The sequence below is a fragment of the Budorcas taxicolor genome, chromosome 1 (genome assembly GCF_023091745.1).
Source record: "Budorcas taxicolor isolate Tak-1 chromosome 1, Takin1.1, whole genome shotgun sequence".
NCBI lineage: Eukaryota > Metazoa > Chordata > Mammalia > Artiodactyla > Bovidae > Budorcas > Budorcas taxicolor.
In genome coordinates this window covers 16,871,555-16,895,808 of record NC_068910.1, presented here as the reverse complement: position 1 = coordinate 16,895,808, position 24,254 = coordinate 16,871,555, and the positions used below count along the sequence as shown (strand labels likewise).

The 24,254-nt window shown below is 36.2% G+C and overlaps 1 protein-coding gene across 1 annotated transcript; it reads left to right on the top strand.

The window, feature by feature from the left end:
* Positions 1 to 3,832: 3,832 nt before the first annotated feature.
* ARF4 (ADP ribosylation factor 4) lies at positions 3,833 to 22,488 on the top strand. Its single transcript, XM_052664328.1, has 6 exons — positions 3,833 to 4,189; positions 12,609 to 12,689; positions 13,153 to 13,262; positions 18,326 to 18,397; positions 19,799 to 19,924; positions 21,506 to 22,488. The coding sequence occupies exons 1-6, from the start codon at positions 4,123 to 4,125 to the stop codon at positions 21,590 to 21,592; spliced, it is 543 nt and encodes a 180-aa protein (XP_052520288.1). The 5' UTR covers positions 3,833 to 4,122; the 3' UTR covers positions 21,593 to 22,488.
* Positions 22,489 to 24,254: the final 1,766 nt, after the last annotated feature.

The window sequence follows — 24,254 nt, the reverse complement described above, 5'->3', positions numbered from 1 at the left end:
TGCTTAGTCACTGAGTGCTGTCCAGCTCTTTGGAACCCCATGGACCTGCCAGGCTCCTCTGTGCATGGGATTTCCCAGGCAAGAATACTGGAGTGGGTTGCCATTTCTTCCTCCAGGGATCTTTCTGACCCAGGGATTGAACCCAGGTCTCCTGCATTACAGGCAGATTCTTTACCAGCTGAGCCACAAGGGAAGCCTATAAAAGCCACTTAAAGGATACAAAATTATTTTTTTAATCTAACAAGCTTTCAAAATGCAATTTTTAGTTCTTCAACTGCTAAGCAATTCTTTACATGTCTTTCCAGTGAAGAGGAAGTTTTCTTCTTGAAGACAGTCTATAATTTCTTTTAAGTTAAATTCTAGGCAAATATGTGATCTCTTAGGTAATTGCATAGACTTGCAGTTATTAAAAAATTAAATAGTATTTTGTTGCACACTAGAAATTAATAAACATGTCTATTAAATTGCTTTTAGAGTTTAAAACTCTGATTATATTAAATTAATTGCTTTCCCTTTGCATTTCCCTTGTTTTCTTCAAATGTATATTTAATCACATTTATTTTCACCTTGTTTAAGAATTTATTATTGGAACATTTGAGAATTTAAACAGGAGGAACAGAATAAACCCACTGTAATCTATGAAGTGGCTTTACCATATCCACTGGAAGAAAGAAGTTTTGGGTTTTGATTGCCCAGGGTCACTCTTAAAATATGAGTTTCTAAAGGGTAGTTCTACCAGATGGAGTTTTACTCAGTAGGTCTTCAACAACATAAAGCTTATCCATTGTGAAACTTTGCAGGTTTTTCTTATTCAGCCCCATCCTGCAGAATGCACCAGCTGGAATAAACAACTACAGAACCACCTGCTGCTGCTGCTGCTGCTGCTGCTAAGTCGCTTCAGTCGTGTCTGACTCTCTGTGACCCCATAAACGGCAGCCCACCAGGCTCCCCCATCCCTGGGATTCTCCAGGCAAGAACATTAGAGAGGTTGCCACTTCCTTCTCCAATACAGAACCACCTAGGACAGCACAATTAGGAAAAGAAATTAAATATCCTGGTAATGTGTCTAATACCTATTAATTTATCATTGTTGTAAATTTAAATCGGAATAGCTGGACTTGTGACCAGAGGAAAAGAAAGAAAGGGGTATATAAGTATTTTGGGAAGTCCCTGGCAGTCCAGTGGTTAGGACTCTGCACTCATGGTGTGGGTTTAATCCCTGGTTAGGGAATTAAGATCCCACAAACCATGTGCCAAAAAAATACTTCTTTTAAAAAGTTGATGTTTCCAGTTTTCTCCATTATAATGCTGTAATGAATAATGAACATCTTACAAGTATCATTTGGAAACTTGAGAGAAATTTTGGTATCATAAACTATTGGAAGTTTTACAATTTGGTAGGTTAGTTAAATAAGTTATCTTACATGCATACAATGAAATGCAACCCTTAAAAAGAATGAGTTAAATCTATAAATACTGATATTTTAAAATGGTCACAGTATATTATTAAATAGAAAAAGAAGTTGCTTAGCAGTGTAAAATCCCATTAACATTTATATAGAAAAGTTAGTATTTCATAGAGTAAAATCTGGAAGAATAAATTTTAAGCAATGATGAACTTAATCATCAAATTCAAGTTTTTTGAAAAAATTATCTAAATGGTGCATGAATAAATTCATCTTATAAAAATAAATTAATACAGATTCACAGATACTTGTATTCAAATGGTCAGTTTTATTCATAAAAGTCCAAAACTTCAAAACAACCCAAATGGGCTATCAATTGATGAATGGATAAAGAAACTAGTATATCCACAATGGAATGTTACTTGGCAATTAAAAAGAACAAAGTATTGGTACTTGCTGTAACATGGGTTAATCTCAAAATCATTATGCTAGGAGAAAGAGTTTATACACAAGAGTTTGACCGTTCTGTATTACTCTGTAAAATTTACATGAAATTTTGGAAAGGGCAATCTTATGACAGTATCAGTGGTTGGCCAGTGGAAGAGGATGACTACAAATGAGTATGAGAACTTTGGGGGGTAATGTAAACAATTAATATCATGATTATGGTGTTGGCTACAGTACTGTATGCACTTGTTAAAATTAATAGAATTGTACACTTAGAATTGTGTTGCATGTAAATTATATCTCAATAAACTGAATTTTTAAAGTATAGATAAAACTCTCTTTTAACTGTCACCCCCAGAGTTGGTTCCCTTACTCTCTAGGAAGGTGCCCTCCTCCCTCCACACAGGTTAGACAGGTAACCACTAAATGTCATTACTGCAGATTCTTTTTCAAAGTTATTGTTCTGCATTTATACACACACACACACACACACACACTCACACATTTTTATGTTACTTTACTGTGGGGCTTCCCAGGTGCTGCTAGTGGTAAAGGATCCACCTGCCAATGCAGGAGATGCAAGAGACTCTGGTTTCATCCCTGGGTGGAGGAGATCCCCTGGAGTAGGGAATGGCAACCCACTCCCTGTATCCTTGCCTGGAAAAATCCATGGACGGAGGAAACTAGCAGGTTACAGTGCATAGGGCCTCAGAGTCACACATTGACTCAGCAGCAGAGCAGATATCACTTCACTGTACTTAGTAATTATTTGGGGTTTCACAGTAAGTGTACTCTGGAGATCTTTTCATTAGAATTTATAGTTGTATGTCATTCTAAATCCGGAGAGTATTCTCAGAAATAGTATGGATAGATCATAATTTATTCAGTTGTCCCCCAGTCATTCAACTATATTTGAGTGATTACAGAGTAATATAAAAACAGACTAGGGTCCAGTTCTCTATAGAGTTTTTACACAAGTGGGAGAGGGGAAGAGGGTTACCAATAGTAATATCAAAAGTGAAATCATAACTATGAAGAGCAGATGGTTTGAGTCATTTATCTAGTCAGGAGGTCAATAATGTATTTTCCAAGGGAGTTAAACAGATCTGAAAGGTGGGTGAGCATGTCTTAGCCAGCATAAGCGTCGAGGTGGGGAGTGGGGTGCCGCTAATCCTAAATTGCACCAATGGTATGGCGGAAATACATGGGAGGTGGAGAAGATTGTGGGGAACTTTATTTTTAACAGGATATATACTTTATTTTGTAGACAAGAAAACATTAAGATCATAAATATTTTTGAAATGAGGCTTTCCACTTCAACATCGGGAATAAATCTTCCATGCTCCTTTTTGGAGAGAAGAAAAATAAGCCTTCCCCGTTGGCTTCTCTTAAAAACCTGCAATAGAGGATGTAAATGTCTTGGAGCTCTTTGTCTTGACAGACGATTAGGGATCTTTACTATGACCCGGCGTTGGCGGGTTCGAAGTGTTTAGGCCTAGCTTCATAAAGAAGGGTTGGTACAGCCTCATTCTCTGCGCACTGGGTTTTCAACAACTTATCTCCTGAGAAAGCAAGGTTTGTCTTCAAGCCTCCATTAGGGCAAGTGTCTGATTCGCCGGGTGAAACGTGTACCTTCGGAAACCAGGAAATCTCCAACACGCGCGGAAGAACGATGTTCACTACCTAACCCATACTGCACAGCCCGCCTTTACGGAAGGAAGGAATACAACCTCCAGGATGCATTTCTCTGGGCCGAAACGTCTCTCCTTGAGTCTGATTGGACGTGACGCAGCAAGGCATTGTGGGACTGTGTCCGTCCTCCAGTACACGCCTCGCCCAGCTCCAGGAGCCACGTCCAGGGGCTACGCCGGTCAGAGGCGCACGTCAGCGAAGATGGGCCAATCTCTCTCCTGCGCAGGCGCAGTGGTTCGGGAAGCGCCGGAAGCGCAGGGGGATGGGGCGGCGGTGACGCGAATCTGTCCGCGTTGGAGGGGCCGGGCCGCTGCCGTAGTTGCCGCGGCTGCCTCGTGACGTGGCACAGCCGAAGATTTAACGTCGGAGCCGGAGCTGCCCCGCCAGTCGTGGAGCAGGTCCTCATCCCGCTGTCCGGGAGCTTTTTCGGACACGCCGGCTAGCGAACCGTCCCCGCAGCCGTCTTTCATCCTCAGCAGCTCTTTCCTCGCCGAGTTTTCTGGGAACGTAAAAGGAGAAGGCCCGGGGACGCCCCAAACCCCTTTTGCTCCTGCCCATTGCAAGTGCCACTACCGCCATGGGCCTCACCATCTCCTCCCTCTTCTCCCGCCTCTTCGGCAAGAAGCAGATGCGCATTTTGATGGGTGAGTAAGGGCCTGAGAAAAGAAACCAGGCCCGGGTGGGGCGGACGGGTCTCTAAGCTCGGGGTGGCCTCGGGGCCTGTTTTTTGGTGTGTTTTTTTTTTTTTCCCAGTCCGCTGCGGTGGGGGAGGGGCGGCGAGCTGGGGGTCGGGAGGAATTCCTAAAGGGGAACAATGGGGTGAAGGGTGGGCGGCCGTCGCAGATGTGTGGAAGAGGTTGGAAGTGGCCCGTGGGCAAGGTTTCCTCCTGAGTTTGGCGATTTTTTGCTTGTCTTATTGAAAGCCCGACACAGTTGGGCGGAGATGTGAGGGTAGCGAACTCTCGGATCTTCCGAGCCCGGAAGAGGCTGGCGAAGCCCATTCTGAGAGAGCGATCTGGCTCCCTTCTTCCCGGGTGTGGGCAGCGGTCGGGAGGGAGGGGGAGGCCCGGCGACTCCAACCTTCCTCCTCCCCCCTTTCCGCCCCGTGTACACACACTGCACACTCCCAACACTGTGTGAGCGAGCAGTCGCCAACTGCCCTGAGCCGGCCCGGGCAGGAAGTGGCCAGGCCCAGTGCGGTGGCCCAGGAGCACCTAGCTTTCCGTGGAGTCCGGAATCCTCAGCGCGCTGTCTCTCCGCTAAACTTTGCTTCGCTCTGGATTCCGCCTCATATGTATATATACACATGTTCTTTTCTTTATTAGTGTCCTTGGAAACTTGAGATTATCATGAAAGTTTCTTTTGGCCAGTCTCAAGGGCTAAATATATTTAATTTACCAGAGAGTTTTCAAAGTACGTAATTTTTATTCAGCTGGCTAAAGTTTAATGGGTGGGTGGAGGGGCGGGGAGAAGGCTTAGAAACTTTTTTTTAAAGCTGGTGACAAGTTTTCAGTAAGTGAACATCATGCCGCATAATATTAGGGAGACCTTGTTAAGTAGTAATTACACGAGTGTTTTTAAAAAATCTTTTGGAAGGTGGGCTTTTAAAAAATTGCTCTTTAGGGTCGGTGTTTTGCTCTGCCGAGGGAGAATGGGCTTGTCACTTGAGTGATGTAAGCAGCGTCTCCCCGATGGTACTGTGAGTAGTTTTTACATCACAACTTAGGTCTGTGAACCTAAATAATGCTATGAGGAGCCTCGCTTAATTTAAACGTTGAGTTTTGTTGGTTCATTAGCTTGTTTTCTAGAGAAGTGGAGTAGGGGGAGGTTTTATTTGAAAGTTCCCGGAAGCAAGGTTCAAGATACACAACGGTTAAGGGTATGCACATTTTGGTTCTTTCTTCACTTAACTCAAATTCCAGTTTACTCACAATCCCTGAAACAATTGTTGATAATTCATTCGCAGAGATAAATGAAAGTGTTTTCTCTTTCAAAGTTTATCAGATTTCAGTTATGAAAAAGAATTATTTTTAGGAGGGTAAGCATAATATTTGAGCTTTGGAAGTACCTGAAAATCGACAGTACGAAGTATTTGAAGTCAATGGGAGACCTTTGGACTGTCATAAATGAATTTCCAGCGTGTTCTTTAAAGAGATTACCTAGTGGGTGTTTCTGTTCTGGGAAAGTGTAGTGTGTTATATTTGAAATATAGTATATAATATTTTACTTAAGATTTCTTGTAAATTGTTGTTTTTCTTTTCTTTAGTCTTTTGTAATGGCTGAAAGTTTCAGAAAAGAAAGGTAGAATTATGTATGGTCTAAGCACTTTCAAATATTGATATGTATTAGGGAAGCATTTCTCCTCCTTACGCCCCAGAAATGAAAGAAAGTGGAAGAAGAAAAATAACTTTGTGCATTTGTGCAGGGAATAGAAGTCATGATTTGAAATTATTTAAATCATTCCATGTTAAATTTTCTATTAGTCAGGTTTGCTGTTCTTGTTTTGCACTTTAATTCAGGATAATTAGGTTTCCTTGATTAAGTACAGTGAAATCACAAGGTCACCTTTTATGGTAACTCATCAAATGAAGCATTAACCATATGGGGAGTATGTGTATGGATAGTGAAATAGGTGATTTGGAAATTTGATTACTCTTAGATTTTTATATCTAGCTTTATGAGTGATAGCATAAATAATCTTAATGTGTCTGCCCCATCCAAGTTTAGAATTACCAATTAAAGACTATTTTTCCACTATTAATGTTCTCTGACAGGCATGTGTTCTTCCTTTTCCTTTATATGGCTTAGATAAAATTCATGCTTTCTTGAGTCAGTGACTTTTTCAGATTTTACCATTTTAAAGTATTATTGAAAGATAGCAGTTAGCTAATGAATCTGGTTTGCCAAATTACTGTGGAGTTTTACATTTTATTCGTACATATGCTTTCCTGAAAGCTAAAGTAATTAAAAAAGATGTTTGAAGTTGCACTTTATATTAACTAATTAAAACTAGCACAGTGTATCGAATGTAACATCAAACTATAGATTGATAGAAATTATTTAATTTTTCTCCAAAGGGAAAATCACATGTGAATGATTATTATTGAGCTTAAATTCAAAGTCAGTTACCACTTTAGATTTTTCACGTAGTTCCTTTATTATCCTGTTTTCTGTATGATCTCCGTATTTTAATTTTTGATGAGATGTAATTTTGGTAAATGACTCCCTAAATGTTTATATTTGAAAACAATATGTTATGTAGAGGAGTTATTAATTCTACTTTTCTTTAAACGTGAAAGTTGTTGCCTGTTGAAAAGCTGGAAAAGTGTTGGCTTTCAAAAAACTTGCTAATCCAGTGTAGATTTGTGTTATTTTACATGTGATTAGCTTTTTTGGACCATATATTTACTATCTAACTTTTGGTCTTGATTCTAAAAATAATGTCCTTTTTGTTAGAAGATGTGAAAAAGAATAATTGATATCTTATAATTCGACCATTCCACTATATTTGTTATGTTTACTCTTAGCCTTAAAGAGGAAGTTTTTGTTTCTCCAGAATTGTAGTTGTGGTATATAGCCTTGTGTTCTTTTTGACTTAGTTTATTATGACCTTTTCCTTAGGTCATTAACTGAAAACATAATTGTCAGCCTTTAAAAAAGGGGAGAGGCCTTCTGGTTAGTTATATGATAGAGGGAAGTGATAGAAGAGGCAAAAATCCTTAGCTTTATGCCATTAGAAGTTGATGAAGCCACCCTTAGGTGCACCCTCATGCGTTACTATGAGGTATTTCTATCAGAGACTGATAATTTGCTATTAATTAATAGCACAGTAATCAAAGTGCTGACATCCCTCAGCTGTTGGGTAGAACCAAAACCCAAGCTCATTATTGTTTTCCTATACACCTGTTAGCATCAGTGTCAGTTTTGATAACTGAACCTCTGAGGAATTAGATAAAATATTAATGTACCTCGGGTCCACCAAGCAAACCTGAGGGAAGAATGTTGATATATGAATACTCCGGCATCAGACCTAACATTGTTTTTAATGAAAAAAAAAAATGAGATGTAGTTCACATAATACTCATTTAAACTGTGTAATTCAGTGATTTTTAGTATATTCACAAAGTTGTATAACCATTAACACCATCTTTTTTTTTCTTTTTGGTGGCTGTGGGATCTTAATTCTCTGAGAGGGGATCTAACCTGGTCCATTGCAGTGAAAGCCCAAAATCTTAACCGTTAGGCCACCAGGGAACTCCTACCACTGGGTTAATTCTAGAACATTTCATCAGCCCAAAGAGACACGCCACCACTTTAGCAGTCACTCCTGCTCCTCACTGCTCCCTCTTGCAACAAACCATTTTTCTGCTTTCTGTTGCTGTGGTCTGGTTTGTTCAGGATATATGTTGCCTTTAGTGTCTGACTTTTTTCATGTTTCCAAGATTCATGATACTGACACATTATAGCCTGAATCAGTACTCCATTGCTTTTTATGGCGCAATAGTAATTCCGTTGTATGGATATAGTCCACAGTTGGTTTATCATTCATTCATCAGTTGATGGAAATGTAGTTGTTTTTACAGTTTGGTTCTTAAAAATTATGCTACTGTGAACATTCATGCAGTTTTTGTGGAAGCGTATATTTTTAATTCTTGTGGGTAAATTAGCAAGGAATGGGATTGTTGGGTCATTCTTAATTATGTTTTACATATTGAGGAACTGACAGACTTTTTCAAAGCAGCTACACCTTTTCACACTTCTGCAGCTATATATGGATCTAGTTTCTTGAAAAGATCTTGTGTTTTAAAATCTGTGTTACTACTCCTGTGATTCTGAGAACATTTCTGAATTTCAGATTTTGCATCTAAAAAATGGAGAGTTATTGTGAGGGTTAAATTACAAAATGTATGCAGTCACCTGGTATTGTGTTTGGAACACAATAAGGACTTGATTTTTAATTACTTAAAAATTATTATGAAGTTTTATTTCAAGCTTCCTTGTAGAAAATCTGAAAGATAAACAAAACATGAAGAAAAATATCCTAACTGGAACTTTACTTACTGAAAATATACTTGTATCTTTTCAGTCTTTTTTCTTCTTTGCATTTGGTTTTTTCCCAAGTTGAGGTAATTGTAAGCTATTTTCTTTAACTTAAAATGTAAGTATTTCTAATGATTGCCAAAAGATTTGGGGGACAGTTTTGCTGCTTTTGACTGTTCGGTCGAAGTGTAGGTCCAGTCAAGGAGAACAAATAATTCCAGTATATCTTTCAAAACAGTGACTTGTTTATGAGGGTGAGAGGGAGGGGGAGGACATTACTGGACTGTACAGATTAGAGGCTTATCTTGGCTAGTTGAGGATTGGTTATAGCTTCATTTCGTGGAGAAATCTCATTGCCAAATATTACAACATTAAGAAAATACGTACTTAAGAAATCACTAAAGTGGCACAGAATTGTTACGCCAACATTTTTTTGAATATAGAACTATATAATGAGCGATGATGTACATTTGTGCATCTTAAACTTCATGATAAATATACCTCAAAACTTATGGCTTGCCTTTATACAACACTTTTAGATGCAACTCAAAAAAGATCATCTTTGTGATTTTAGAGTCTTGTATGTGGCTGTGAGCCACTTAACTCTTGTTTTAAAATTTTAAAAATAGCTTCCAGATGCTTAAAAAAACTTCATGGATACACTGTTCTGTATCAATTAAAATAAACATATAAAATATTAAGTCTCTAAAGCAGTCATCCTGATGAGTTTTCACTGGTCTCAACAGTTTCTAATAAAGGAAAGACATTACTTGGGGAATATTTTCTTTTTAATGAAATCAGTACATGTTTATTGTGTAAAAAAGTTCCATACTCTGTATAGAGTAGAAAGATATTAATCATGCATACAAACAGGTATAAATTGTCATTTAAAGAAAAGTTTAATTACCTGAATGCTTTTGTATAACCTAAAGTAGTTATGTAATCATTATTTATCTTGGATTTCTTTCATTCCTTATCAATATTGTTGGACTTACATTGTTTTCAAACTAAGATTTGAAGTCCAGTTGGACCTCCAGTGATGACAGGTGTGTACATAAGTTCTCCAAACTAAACACAGATTAAAAAATTTTTTTTTATTAATTAATTTTTGCCTGTGCTGGGTATTCATTGCTGCCCATGGGCTTTCTCTAGTTGTAAGTGGGGGCTCCTCTCTAGTTGCGGTGCACATTGCGGTGCCTGCTTGTTGCAGAACATGGGCTCAGTAGTTGTGGTGCACGATTTTAGTTGCCCTCTGGCATGCTGGATCTTAGTTCCTGGACCAGGGATCAAACCCGTGTCCCCTGGGTTGGGAGGCGGATTCTTAACCACTGGACCATTAGGGAGTCTCCCCACAAGTGTTTTTTCTAATCAGCATTTCAGTTTCAGTTCTGACTTGGGCTAATGATATTTGGACTTAGTTAAAGGTGAATTTTGCTTTATTTTAAAATTTGATAAAAACTGCCTGAAGAGGATTTAGACTCAAGATACTTAAAGCTTTTTCCAACAATGAAAAGATCCTGTTGTTCACCCCTTCGTCCTCTGTATTTTTATTGAAAATGCTAACCTCTAAGGTAGCTGCTTTTGTTTCCTTGTGTATCTTTTAAAATTATGTTTTCTGATATGTTTGCTACTGTTCCATAGTTAAAAAATAAAACGGGCTTCCCTGGTAGTCCAGTGGTTAAGACTCCGCACTTGCTCTGCGGAGTAACACGGGTTTGATCCATCCCTAGGTGAGAATAAAGCAGTTCCTGGTAATGGTTTGTTTTTCTTATGCCCATGAGGGCTTAGAGTGTGGCTGTTCACTTTAAGTGCCATAATATTTTGGATAGAATAAACAGTTTTATTATGAAGAAGTGGGGAAAAGATTGATTAGAGGATACAGGAGTAAGACAGCATAAAATGTCTGCATCTCCATGGAGATCTTTTTTTAAAACTGCCTTTTATTTAATATGTAGTTATCTTTTACCTGGCTTCCCTCGTGGCTCAGATGGTAAAGAATCTATCTGCAGTGTGGGAGACCCCGGTTCAAACCCTTTCTTTTATTTATCTTCTACCAGTGCTCTTTATTTCTCCATATGGATTCACATTATTATTTAGAGTCCTTTCACTTAAGTTTGAAACTCCTTTTAGTATTTTTTTGTAGGATACGTTTGCTAGTAACAAATTCTCTTAGTTTTTATGTAGAAACTTCTTACTTTCTCATTTTTGAAGGATAGTTTTGCTGGACGTAGGAGTCTTGATGGATGTTCTTTCTTCCATTACTTTGAATATAACATCCTGCTGCCTTCTGGCTTCCATAGTGTCTGATGAGAAGTCAGCATTTAATCTAATTGAGAGTCTTCTGTACATGATGAATCATTTTCTCTCTTGCTGCTTTCAAGGTTCTTTCTTTCTCTAGTTTTCAACACTTAATCTAAGTGTTAATTTTTTTTGTAGTTCATCCTACTTCGAGTTTTTTGGCTTTTGGGATGTGTAGATTAGAGTTTTTCATTAACTTTGGGAAGTTTTCAGTCACCGTTTCTTCAGATGTTCTTTCTGTCTCTTTCCTTTTCTGGGGCTCTCATTATGCATATTTTGGTATCCCTGATGGTGTCCCTCTGGTCTCTGATACTCTGTTTACTTCATTATTTTTTTTCCTTTTCCTCAGTGTGAATAGTCTCAGTTGACCTATCTCAAAGCTCATTGATTCCTTTTTCTACCAGCTCAGATATACTGTTGAACTCTTCTAGTGGTGTTTTTCCATTTCAGTATTGTACTTTTTAACTCCAGAGTTTGTTTGATTGTTTTTAATAGTTTTCATATGTCTATTTGATGAGATACCTTCTCATACTTTCCTCTAGCTCTTTTTTCTTTTTAAAATTTTATTATATTTTATTAATAAAATAATAAAATGTTATGTTAGTTTGGGGGGAGTATAATTGCCTTGCAATTCCAGGGAGATCTTAAAGCTCTCCCCATTGTAGGATACAGAGCAGATAGGATTGTTATATAGGTAGAAGGAATTTGAATAGCCTACTCTAGTCTTTGATTTCATTTAGGACTAACTGATAAAAGTTAAACTACTTGCACAGGAATGTAAATTATATAAGTGAGGTGATTTCAGTTTTTTTTTTTTTTAACAGCATGGGTTTCCTTTGTTAAAGTCATGCTCTGAAGTAAATATCCTTACTTAAGTCAATACTTAGTTGAATTGATTTTAAAATCTGTGATAGTGTTAATGTAGGCAACCAAATGTGATTCCTTAGATGAATAATCCATTCAGTGAGGTTATTAGGTATTGACCTTCCATTTTTGAAGGCTTTAGCAAGTAATGTAGTATGTGCAGATTTTCAAAGATTGATGGTTTTCTCAGAAGCAAGTACATTCCTCCCTACTTATATCCACCTGCCTCAAAGGAATTTTAAGAATTTAGGCATTACTTAATTGGAGATGAGTATGACAGGGCAGTTTTCACAACCGAAATTAACAAGTCTTTTGTAAAACTTCTGCACATTTGATGTTGAAATGGATTAAGATCCAGGTAAAGTTGGCTTCATCTTTATAATTTAAGAAGGGCATAATTATATACAGTTTCTCCTCTAACATTAAGACCTTTACTTAAAATTTTCTTGGTATATTAAAGGGAATTGACTGTCAATCGTAAAGATTGCTCTTAATTTGTTCTTACGTGTTCTTTGATCCCATTTCTAATTTGTGTTTTTTTAAATGGTAGTATTTCATAGAATTGATGAGGACTTGAAAGAGATCTTAGATTACTTGATCAGGTCCCTTTATTTTATAGCTAATTTCTCTAACCTCTTTCCTTAAGGGATCCCATGCTGTCTCTCTAGGTCTAGAAAGGAAAATAGAAATGGCTTTTTTAGGAAGTGTAGTCTTTGGGAGCTAGAAATGAGGTGATTTCATTTCTAACTCATTAGTGCCTTGACCAGTCAACTTTTGTTTTCAAACTAAAAATTTGTTGTAAAATTGTTTCTTAGTGTGTCCTTTTGGTCTAGATTTAAAATCTGTAATGTCTTTTTCTAGTTGGATTGGATGCTGCTGGCAAGACGACCATTCTGTATAAACTGAAGTTAGGGGAGATAGTCACCACCATTCCTACCATTGGTAAGGTTTACAGTGATTTTTATTTATATCATAATAATGTATTATAAAGTGAACTAGAATACAGTTTAATTTTGACTTTTTTTAAGAGTAGTTTTTGGCTCACAGAAAAATTGAAAGGAAACTACAGAGATTTCCCATATGTCCTCTTCCCCTGCACATGCATAGCCCTCTCCATCATCAATATTACTTATTTTATCAATTAATAAACATATATTAACACATCGTAGTCATCCGAAGTCCCTATACTTAAGGTTTGGTACATTGTGTGGGTTTCGACAAATGTACCATTAATAACATATATGCATCATTGTAACTGTCTTGGTTTTTAACCTTTGTTGATTATGTATTAGGACTTAAAAAAAAAACCAATTCGGGGGGGAATTCCCCAATCAAAGGGGTTGTTTTCTGAATGACAAAATGTGCAAAATGGTCTTTTCTTTCTTTCTTTCTTTCTCCTATATAGGTTTTAATGTGGAAACAGTAGAATATAAGAACATTTGTTTCACAGTATGGGATGTTGGTGGTCAAGATAAAATTAGGCCTCTCTGGAGGCATTACTTTCAAAATACCCAGGTAAGTAAGGAATGCTATACATTTTATAACTTCTCTTTATATGTTTCATGTTGTAAAGTTTAATATATACTGTTTACTTGGATATTCGTGTTCACTCTGTGAGTTGGCATTCTTCTTATCAGTACTTCCACGTTCTTCAGTGGACTCTCTCCTTCGTGCCTTTGTAGACTAAATTACCTAGGGTAGAAAAGTTAAATAATTATCATAGTGATATTTTGGAAGGTGGATTGGGATGGCTCTCAAGATTGAATTAGATGTCTTATCAGTAGTTCTGTTGGTTTCATCTTCGTGTAGAATCTTAGAAGTAAGATCTTCTAAAAGTATAGCTTTCTGTCGTTGTAGTTCTTAATGAATGTACTGTGATTAATAGTTCTTAATTTTACTCAGTGAAGAGTTTATTAAAATACATGAGGAAAAAATTAAATTAGAGCTTCTCTGTTGATTTGTGAGGTATTTTTGTATTATCATGTAGTATGTATAATACTGACCTGGAAGAGACTTTAGTGATCCTATGGAGCAGGAATTCTCCAATTTGATTGCGTATTAAAGTCACCTGGAGAGTATTAAAAGCCTCAAAAACCTGAGCATAATACCTGGCCACTTGAATCAGAATCTGTGGCAACATAAACTAGACATGAGCAGTGTTTCTCAAATTTTAATCTGCATATGAATCACCTGGCTATTTGTTAAAATAAAGGTCAGTTCAGTGGGACCTGGCTGAGTAAGGCTTGAGGTTCTTCATTTCTAGGAAATTCTCACGGGATGGTGCTTAATGCTGCTGGTTAGGCTCCATTACTGGGTTTTTCAGCAGTAGCATTTTTGACATTTCAGGGTGGTTAATTCTTTGTTAGTGAGTATGGAGAGGGCTCTCCTTTGCATTCATTGTAGAGTGGTTGGCAGCATTATTGGCCTTTATCCACTAGTTGTAATCTACCCAGTCATAGTCTCCCCTACCCAGTCCAGTTGCAACAACCAGAAATGTCTCCACGTATTGCAAAATATTTCCTGGAGACAAAATTGCTCCCTCTTAAGAACCACTGTGGTAGTCTAATTCTTATATATGAGGAAACTGAAGCTTGGAATGACTTAAGACTGGAGAGCTGGTTCTTGTTTTACATTTTCAGTTAGGTAGGTCCCGACTCTGGTGATTTCTACCACATGAGGGATTTCTCATTAGTTTTTGTTTACTACTGGAGTTGATAAAGGTTTGTAAAAAACAGTAATGTGTGATGTTACAAGCACTTCCTATGTTTAAGATCTGCAGATGTCATTCTTGATTGTACTTCTTAATAACATTGTATACAAGTGAGGTTTATTGCCACCATGTAGCAGTGAATACTCTAGGTGAGTGGCTGAAACAATCAGGTTTAAGTAGCACGTCATGTTAAGTAAGTGACATACTTTTTATTAAAAAATAAAAGTGTTTCTGTTCATTAACATGAAAGTGAAAGTATCATTCGCCCAGTTGTGTCTGACTCTTTCTGACACCAGGCACTGTAGCCTACCAGGCTCCTCTGTCCTTGAGCTTCTCCAAATAGGAATACTGGAGTGCGTTGCCAGTCCCTTCTCCAGGGGGAATCTTCATGACCCAGGGATCAGACCTGGTTCTCCCGCATTGCACGCTGATTCTTTACCATCTGAGCCACAGGGAAGCCTATTCATTAACATAGCTGTGGTTAGAAAATGTTTTAACATGATTTATATTTTAAAACTTTGTTGTGGAAGTTTTCAAATATATACAAATGTAAAGAATAGCATAATAAACTCCCACATATCTATCACTCAACTTCAGTTATTAGGATATGGACAGTATTGTTTAATTGATATGCCTTTATTATATATTTTGCCTTTTGGATTGTTTTAAAGTAAGTCAGGCATTTTTTTAGAGAACACATTTATTTTTTTGAAATAAATTTGGTATGATACAAAACTGGTAATCTTAAACCTTTAAATCTTTCTAATTTATTTAATTTTTATAATTTTATTGACGTATAATTGATTTATAGTGTTTTAGTTTCTGATGTACAGCAAAGTGACTTAGTTATATAGATATATATTCTTTTACATGTTCTTTTCCATTATGGTTTGCCATGAGGCATTGACTATAGTTACCTGTGCTATACAATAAGACCTTGTTTATCCATCCTATATATACTAGTTTGCATCTGTTAGTTCCAGGCTCCCAGTTCCCCCTCATCGCCCCCATCTATCAACCACAAGTCTGTTCTCTGTGTCTGTGACCCTGTTCCTGTTCCGTAGATACGCTCGTTTATGTTGTATTTTAGATTCCACATATAAGTGGTGTCGTATGGTATTTGTCTTTCTTTTTCTGACTTTCTTCACTTAATATGATGACCTGTAGGTCCATCCATGTTGCTGCAAATGGCATTATTTTATTCTTTTTTACAGAGTAATATTCTGTTGTATATGTGTGCTACATCTTCTTTAATCCTTTCATCTGTTGATGGACGTAGAGATTGTTTCCATGTTTTTAAGCCTTTAACTCTCGACCAAAGGTAACCCTGGTCGTATTCCTTGACTTGTTTAGACTGCTATTTAATTTACTTTTAACTTGTAATTAGACTCATTCCTGGCCTCTCTGGACCACCCTAGAATTGAAAGTTCAAGTACTTCTTCCCAGGGACCTCAAGGCTGCTGGAGAAAGCTTTATGATTACCTGATGTAATCACCACTGTCCTTTTAAAGCTATCTTTTGCAACACTCATGATTAGTTCTTTTAGAAGCTAATTATTCCATTTAACCATACTTTCTCTAACTTATATTAACAATCCACGACACATTGTTTATTGCAGTAAATTCCTCTTCTCTGTATAATTGAAATTATTTTCCTATTCTAAACAAATAAGTAAATATTTGGCTTTTTAAGTAGTCTTTTCTTAGACTAGCCATTTTTAGAATCCAATTTTTCTACCCTCTTGATTCTGTGCTGTCTCAGGAGGTGAATAACTTACACTTATTTCTAAAATAACCTTCCCTCTGAAGGTTATGTTGGGACTCATAGTGTTATTTGCATTTTAAACAATAAAAATAGATTGTTAGTAGTCCAGATAAAATTAGATCCATTTTAGAGGCATTACCTCTTCTAGAGAAGTAGGTTCTAAAAAGGACTAACTTTGGAGATAGGAGGAAAAGGAGACAATTACTAAATGCCTGTGATATGCCAGATACAAATGTTAGATTCTTTTATACCTCTGTGATTATGTTTCATCTTTAATAGGCTTAAAAAGTTGTTAGTGTTTTATTTTATAGAATAGGAGGCATGTTCAAAGACTAGGTAATTTATATAATTAATAACCAGTGCTTAGATTTGAATTTATTTTTCCACTATGCCATTGTTGTTTGAGTTGCTAAGTCGTGTCCAAGTCTTTGTGACCCCATGGACTGCAGCACACCAGGCTTCCCTGTCCTTAACTATCTCCTGTAGTTTGCTCAGACTTAGGTCCATTGAGTCTATGATGCCATCCAACCATCTCATTTTCTGTTGCCCCCTTTTCCTCCTGTCCTCAATCTTTCAGCATTAGGGCCTTTTCCATGGAGTCAGCTCCTCACATCAGATGGCCAAAGTATTCGAGCTGGAGCTTCAGCTTCAGCATCAGTCCTTCCAGTGAATATTCAGGGCTGATTTCCTTTAGGATTGACTGGTTAGATCTCCTTGCAGTCCAGGGGACTCTCAACAGTCTTCTCCAACACCACACTTGAAAAGCATCAGTTCTTCAGTCCTCAGCCTCTTTTGTGGATCAGCTTTCACATCCGTACATGACTACTGGAAAAACTGTAGCTTTGACCATATACGGACCTTTGTCGACTAAAGTGATGTTGCTGGCTTTTAATATGCTGTCTAGGTTTGTCATAGCTTTTCTTCCAAAGAACAAGCATCTTAATTTTTGGCTGCAGTCACCACAGAGATTCTGGAGCCCAGAAAAATAAAATCTACCCACTATGATACACTGGCTCTCAAAGCACCAAATTTTTTTTCAAAGGGTAGGGTGTTTAAAATGATTTCCTGCAGAGATAAAGGAAATGGGCTTGAAGTTTTCTAGACCAAAAGAAAGTATATGTCATTTAATGTCCGTAGTCTGAAATACTTACTGGCATAGTACCTAGCAAGCTTTATGATAGTACTGAGAGGATTAATCCCTCAGTGGATTTAATGTAATGACTTACACAAATAATAGCACAAGATAGTTTGTGATAAAGTGACAGAAGATTAAAAATACCTGGGTCAGGTTGTGGGGAGAATAATAATACTTGGTACAACAGGGATAGCTTTTAACAAATCTGCCCTGTCTCTCTCTAACTTAAAATTGTATACTTTTCCATGTGAAAGTTTTTGAAAGAATCTTAATTCAGCTAATTCCTTCCTAATTAGTATAAAATTCTAATTTTTTTGTAGTGTAAAATTCTAATATATGACTATTGTTTAAGAATGGTTGCTATCTTTTTTTTTGTTAAGAATTTCTTACTTGATCAAGTCATTCTTGAATTTTTCTTGATTTATTTGGCTTAAAACTTTCTTGGCCCTGATTCTGGAACTGGCAGGCAGCATTCTAGAGTAAGACTTATTATATAAAAAGTACTGACGTGCCCTCCTTCCTCTTTTTTTAGTTTCATTTTGTGCATGCCTTCGAGTAAGCTAATTCAGTTAGTAAATTGAATCTTTAGGATTGTCCTTTGACCTAAATTGGATTGTCCTTCCTTTATACTTTTGTGCCCACTTTATGGCCATTTTGTTACTATTACTCACCTGTACTTGAACTTGCAAGGGCAGGGGGAAGGGATAAAATTTATTTTTTACTGTAGTTGAAGAAAGAGTAAGGGTTTTTTGGGGGGGGGAAATAGCACTGATAAGTTAAAAATCACAAATAGTGCTCAAATCTGTTTTTAGTGTTTATTGTTCTCTTCTTTTTTTTTTTTTTAAAGTAAGAAAACTTTCTTCCTAGCACTTAACTCTTCATATGGTTTTGCTGCCTGTATATTTAGGTTTCATGTTTATTTTGTGTTTTAAGTTTAACTTATAATTTATTTAAACAATTTTTCTTCAGGGTCTTATTTTTGTGGTAGATAGCAATGATCGTGAAAGAATTCAGGAAGGAGCAGAAGAGCTGCAGAAAATGGTGAGAATATTTCTTAAATTTATCATTTCCAAGATACGTTATTTTCTGGGTGACAGTGGTAATATTAGTGGTCAGTACATTTTTACCGTAATCTGATTACATTAGTGAGCTTAGAACCTTGAGGAACTATATTCACAGGTTCTTAAGACTGCACATGAAAATTTATACTTATGAATGAGTGACTGCTTCAGCAAGTTGGGAGGAAAGCCCAATTTGTAGAATACTCTGTGAGTGAATCTCCTGTTTTGAAGTGTTTGTGAGCTTGGAATCCTTGTTCCCAAGGTCATTGGGTTCAGTTTTCTCTATACTGTACCTATAATATATAACTTCGAAATGTTTTGTAATATCAACCATGATAAAAAAATTCCACCTAAAGGATATAGCATTTTGGTTGATGGTGGCATTTTGACCTTGCCATGTATTAGTTTAATATTTTCATATATTCATATTGTTAAAAATCCTGGGGAGGGGATGGTTGAGGAACTTTGCCATAGTTTTAGACTTAGATTTGTGAAATATTTACTGAAATATTATCATTCATTGCTCCTAAGAATGTTGAGTGAAGTTTATAAAACCCTAGTGCTGGTATATGTGTAACTGGTGCTTTTTATGTCTCAGTTAAATATTACCCCTTCTACTCTTCCTTTTTTTTCTTTCCCATCTTTTTTTGGTTAAGTTTTATTGATAAAATTCACATACCATAACTTCACTCATTTGATAGATAGAAGTCAGTGGTTTCTAGTATATAAAATTGGATAATCATTACCACAGTTGAATTTAGAACATTTCATCATCTCCAAAAGAAATCCCCCATACCTTCCCTCCACTCCACACTCCCCCGTATATATGCATATGGTCTTTTGTTAACCTTTTAAAAGGTTCTGTCGCTTTGTACTTAGCCTAAGTTTCCGAGTTTTGTCTCATATCGGTATATGATTCCTACCAGCTTCAGCATTTGGTATTATTCTTGTATTTTTCATGAAATAGTATTTTTCACTACTATGCCCTAATCACTATATTATTTTCCCATTGTTTGATCCAGCTGACCAGAAAGTATAAAAGTCCGGAAAGACTCGCCATGTAAATAAGTTTACAATTAAATACCATAGAGTTCTCCCATAATTGTTTATTCCTATGTGTGTTTCTTGTCCTTGCCAGTCCTGATCCTCTGTGGGTGACTGTCAAGACTGAATGAATGATTTACCTTAACGAAGTGTAGGATGATTTACTTAAGAGAATAGTTTTGTTTTACTTCTAGGTGTATGATTATTGGTTGATGTTTGATAATGTATGTAATGTTGAATAAATGATGTATATATGTAGGAAGACAGTGTTTACCTAGTTTGTTCAGTAATTGAATTTTGATTTGATAGATGTTAAAGTCTTAGTTTTTATTTTTAGCTTCAGGAAGATGAGTTGCGAGATGCAGTGTTGCTGCTTTTTGCAAACAAACAGGACTTGCCGAATGCTATGGCCATTAGCGAAATGACAGATAAATTAGGTCTTCAGTCCCTTCGTAACAGAACAGTAAGTATTTGGAGTTTCAATTATTAGGATAATTTTTTAAGCTAGTATTTAAACTTTTATAACTTACTTGTCCTCTTTGAAACAGGTGGTGAGCACATCTTTTTAAAAGCTACAGGGACTTCCCTGGCGGTCCAGTGGTTAACGACGCCACTCTTCACTGCAGGGAGCATGGGTTCAAGCCCTGGTTGGGGAAACTAAGATCCCTCATGCCTTGCAGTGCAGCCAAAAAAAACCTATGAGAGACTCTTGCTTATATAAAAATGAGCTCTTTAAGCTTTATTTCAAACCTGTCTTTTATATAACTCTGCAGCACATATTTTGTGGTTAGGTTTTCTTTTTAAAACTCCAATATTTATCAGCTATATTTTAAATACTATTTGGTACTGTTTTCATGGCAGCACTAAACTTGTGCAGGGACTATAACAATGATATTAAACAAGTTTTGAGTTTTGAATTATAAAAAATATCTATTTTTTCTCCAATAGCTTATCATTTTAGATCAGTTATTTAAATATTAGCAAAATACAATCTACTGTTTTATATGTAAAAATATCACAAACTGTTTTTGTAGCTTGTGCTTTACAATAGTTTTTCATTAACTTGTCAACAAGGGAAATACTGTGGTATGACAATAACTGTATTCACTGTTTAACATGCCCCAGGCTAATTTAAATAAGACAGACTAAAGGATGCCAGTTTTCCATGCTGAGGAGATACGAATTCATGCTTTTTCCCAGCCTTCTAGGTTATTAGGGTCTTTGGTGTTCAAGTAATAATTGGCAGCATATGGTAGACTTGAAGTGACTTTGCAACATTAAAAGAAGGTCTTTATTTTAAGCAAAATAAAATAGTCAATAAAGAAAATTAATAAATCATCCCATAAAGATAATTAAATTACTTTCTAGGTCTTTTTCTTGGTATTTATAAATTTTCATGACATTTGATTATAGTTACTGAAGAGAATATTTGTAGACATTTTAAAGAGTGGAACTTTTGGGGTGCATGAGACTAAAGACAGTGAAATTTTTGGAAAAGCTTGCCTCTGAAATATCAGCAATCCCTACTCTTTGAAAATTTTGCTTCCTCTACTCTGAACTTAGTTTTATGAGAAACAAGGACCAAGTGGGTATTATTAATTATTAATACAAATCTTCTGTGAACATTCAGATAAAGTAGTAGTTTGTTAAATGTAATGAATGAGTAGCAGAACTTCTTTTCCTCTGCCCATTATTGATTCCTAGCTTCCATCAGCCTAGCTTACCTTGGTGGGTTTGGATATGATAGCTGATTAGTTCTGTGCTATATGTAAAGAGTGCATATGCAGGTGATTTATGATTTTTAATCCTCAGCAGTTATATGCTTTTTATATTTTATTAGATATAAAATTAGTCATTTGTGAGATATAATAATACTTTAACTCACTGACAACTTTATTTCCTATGACTTTATGTATTTTTTTTTCCTTTTTTTCTATATATTTATGGTACGTACTAATTCCCCTGGAAGATGATTTTCTGAATAAGAAATGGTAAACATTTGATTATATTAATCAAGCATTTTCTTGTTGTCGTTTCTTTACAGTGGTATGTTCAAGCCACTTGTGCTACACAAGGAACCGGTCTGTATGAGGGACTTGACTGGCTGTCAAATGAGCTTTCAAAACGTTAAATGAAGCTGGATATCTAACCAAGGACATGTTTGATAGAATTGGTCTAGGCTTGTTACAACAATATTAGTTTGCATCTTGGTTATTAAACAGTATCTGGGACTGGTTTGGGCAGAATATTACTGCGTTTAAACTTATTTTGTTGCCAATTATTGTTTACCAAGTATAATGTTGCCATTTAGCAATATGCTTGGTTTTAAAGAGAGTCTTCTTAACTTGGGAAAAAAAAGTGTCCTCTTTTAATTTTACTTTCCTTAAGCCTAAATGCCTGGACTTAGCTAATGTGACACCTTTTAAATAAATCCATTTTGAATGTTTTTTTTTTTTTTTTTGAGCCCACAATGAATAATGTTTTAAAGTTACCCCTTGCTACTTTAAATGATACCTTTATCATTCCTGGGACAGTCTGCTGATTTAAAAAAATGTAGCATTCCATTTGTATTTATTTTCCCCCCTTGCCAAAAAGATTTTTTAATACTGCTTGTACCAGCCAGGTAAATGCTCCAAAACACTATTCAGATCTTGCACTGAGGAACTTCTATTTCTCCCCCCATTGTTATTGACTCCTGGCTTCCATCAGCCAAGCTTACCTTGGTGTGGTTTGGATTTGATAATTAGTTCTGTGCTAGATGTAAAGAGTGCATATGGAGATGATTTTTAATCCTCAGCAGATTGTCTTCCTTTATATCTTTTTTATGTTGCATGTTGCTTTTGGTATCAGCCTGACTCTTTGCCCAGTATATGATAGTTCTGCTGATGTTTTATTGTTTATTGGTGAACATATCTTCATTAAGAGTTTTTGGAAAACTCATCAAACTCAATGAATAAGTTTTCTTCATAACCCATTTGGAATTATTCCTAATAAAATGATAAAAACATTTAATGGTGTTTGTTTTTCTTGAGTCTTGAAGATGTTTGAAATGGATTTTTCTTATTTGGCAGAGTTGATTTGCATTTATTACCTACTGTGAACAGTCATACAGATCCCACTGAGTTTATTGTTTGAATTGGAAGTAAAATACGGGTTGCTAATCATGTGTATAACAGAGTGGGGAGCAGCTTCAAAAATTTAGTGTTCTTTGATAAAATACCATTTTGATGCTGTACATTTCTAAAGTCAGATCAAGAGTAAAAAGCTGTAATAAAATGAACTATCCCCAAAGTATATATGCATGTATTTGTTTCACAGCTCACATTAGTTTAAAAACATCCAAGTGTTGTTTGCGTGGCGTAATACATAGGTTGTTAGTGAGGCTCCTCTCCTATGTAGGGGAACAAAGTTCACAAGCACTTTCTTTTTTAGTGTCACAAATTTCAGAACTTCTGCAGAAAGTGACTAATTCTTTGACATAAGGTATGTACCTCATGAACTTAATCTATGAAGTTACTAAGAACTCAACTTGGTAACCCAATGAGTAACTTGGTTTTTGACTATAATTTATATATTTTATAGACCTTGAATTTATATGATTATTAATGGCTTAGATAAATTTATGTATTGGAATCTTACTTTCAGAACCAAATACATGCTTGTAAAATAATGTGTATTTTTGAATTGTAAAAAAAAACTGGACAGTGAAAATTAGAAAAGTTGTCAAATGGGTTGCCGGGAGAAAAATGTATGGAAAACTTGTGTTATTTAACTTTTCTTAACTTCTTCCTTCTGAATAAGAAAGGTCTTATTTCTTGAATAAAATTTGGATAGGGTAAATAGTGTGAGTGGTTTTACGGGGCTCAACTAGGAGATGCAGAACTACAGTAGGTTCAGTGATGGGATCATAGTTAAATTAACACTGTTACGTTAAAAAAACTAAACCAAGTTAAGTCAAGAGTGCTTTCATGAACTCTGAAGACAGAATAAAGAGAATCCATATAATCTTACTTTCAGCATATGGCAGCTGTTACTACACCATTGTTGGAAATGACTGCACTAGAAATGTAAAATTGCCTAGTTTTCACTAAATGGGCTTTATAAAGATTTGCGTGATTGCTTATTCTTACTTATTTTACTTTTTGACTGTGATGCTTAGCATTTGGGATCATAGCTCTCTCAATAGGGCCAGTCTGAACCTGCACCCCCTGCGTTGGAAGTGTGGAGTCTTAACCACTGGACCGTCAGGGAAGTCCCCTTTTTGTTTTTCAAACATTAACTTGCTGACTTGGCATATTTTTACCCCCAAGAAATAACTGTTTTTCTTCAGTCTTGGTGGTAGTTTCTTGGTTTTGTTTTTAAATTGAGAAGTTTGTTTTTTTTTTTTTCCACGTAGAAGTGAGTAAACAATTGAGAAGTGTAAATTGAAAGAATCCCTAAAATGCCTTTCACTGTGCTAACATTTTTTGAAAACAGTGCAGACTTACAAAACCACTTTTCACTGTCGTGGTTTACTGACATGATCGGTACCTATATTCAATGCTTACTGTTATCATAGATTTTAAACTTAGTGTTGATCCATCAAAAAGGTCTTTGTGACCCTCGTCTTATACAGAACAGTTGATTGTACCCATAGACTATAAAGTATTCTGTCTAGTAATTGTTAAGTATGTTAACACAGAAACTGAAGAGGAATTGTGGTTCCTTTAAAAGCTGGCTAGCAGCATTAGTTGAGGATAGACCCATTTTCTGTCCATGTATTCCACATTCTTTTAACCTGTCATTCACTTGCT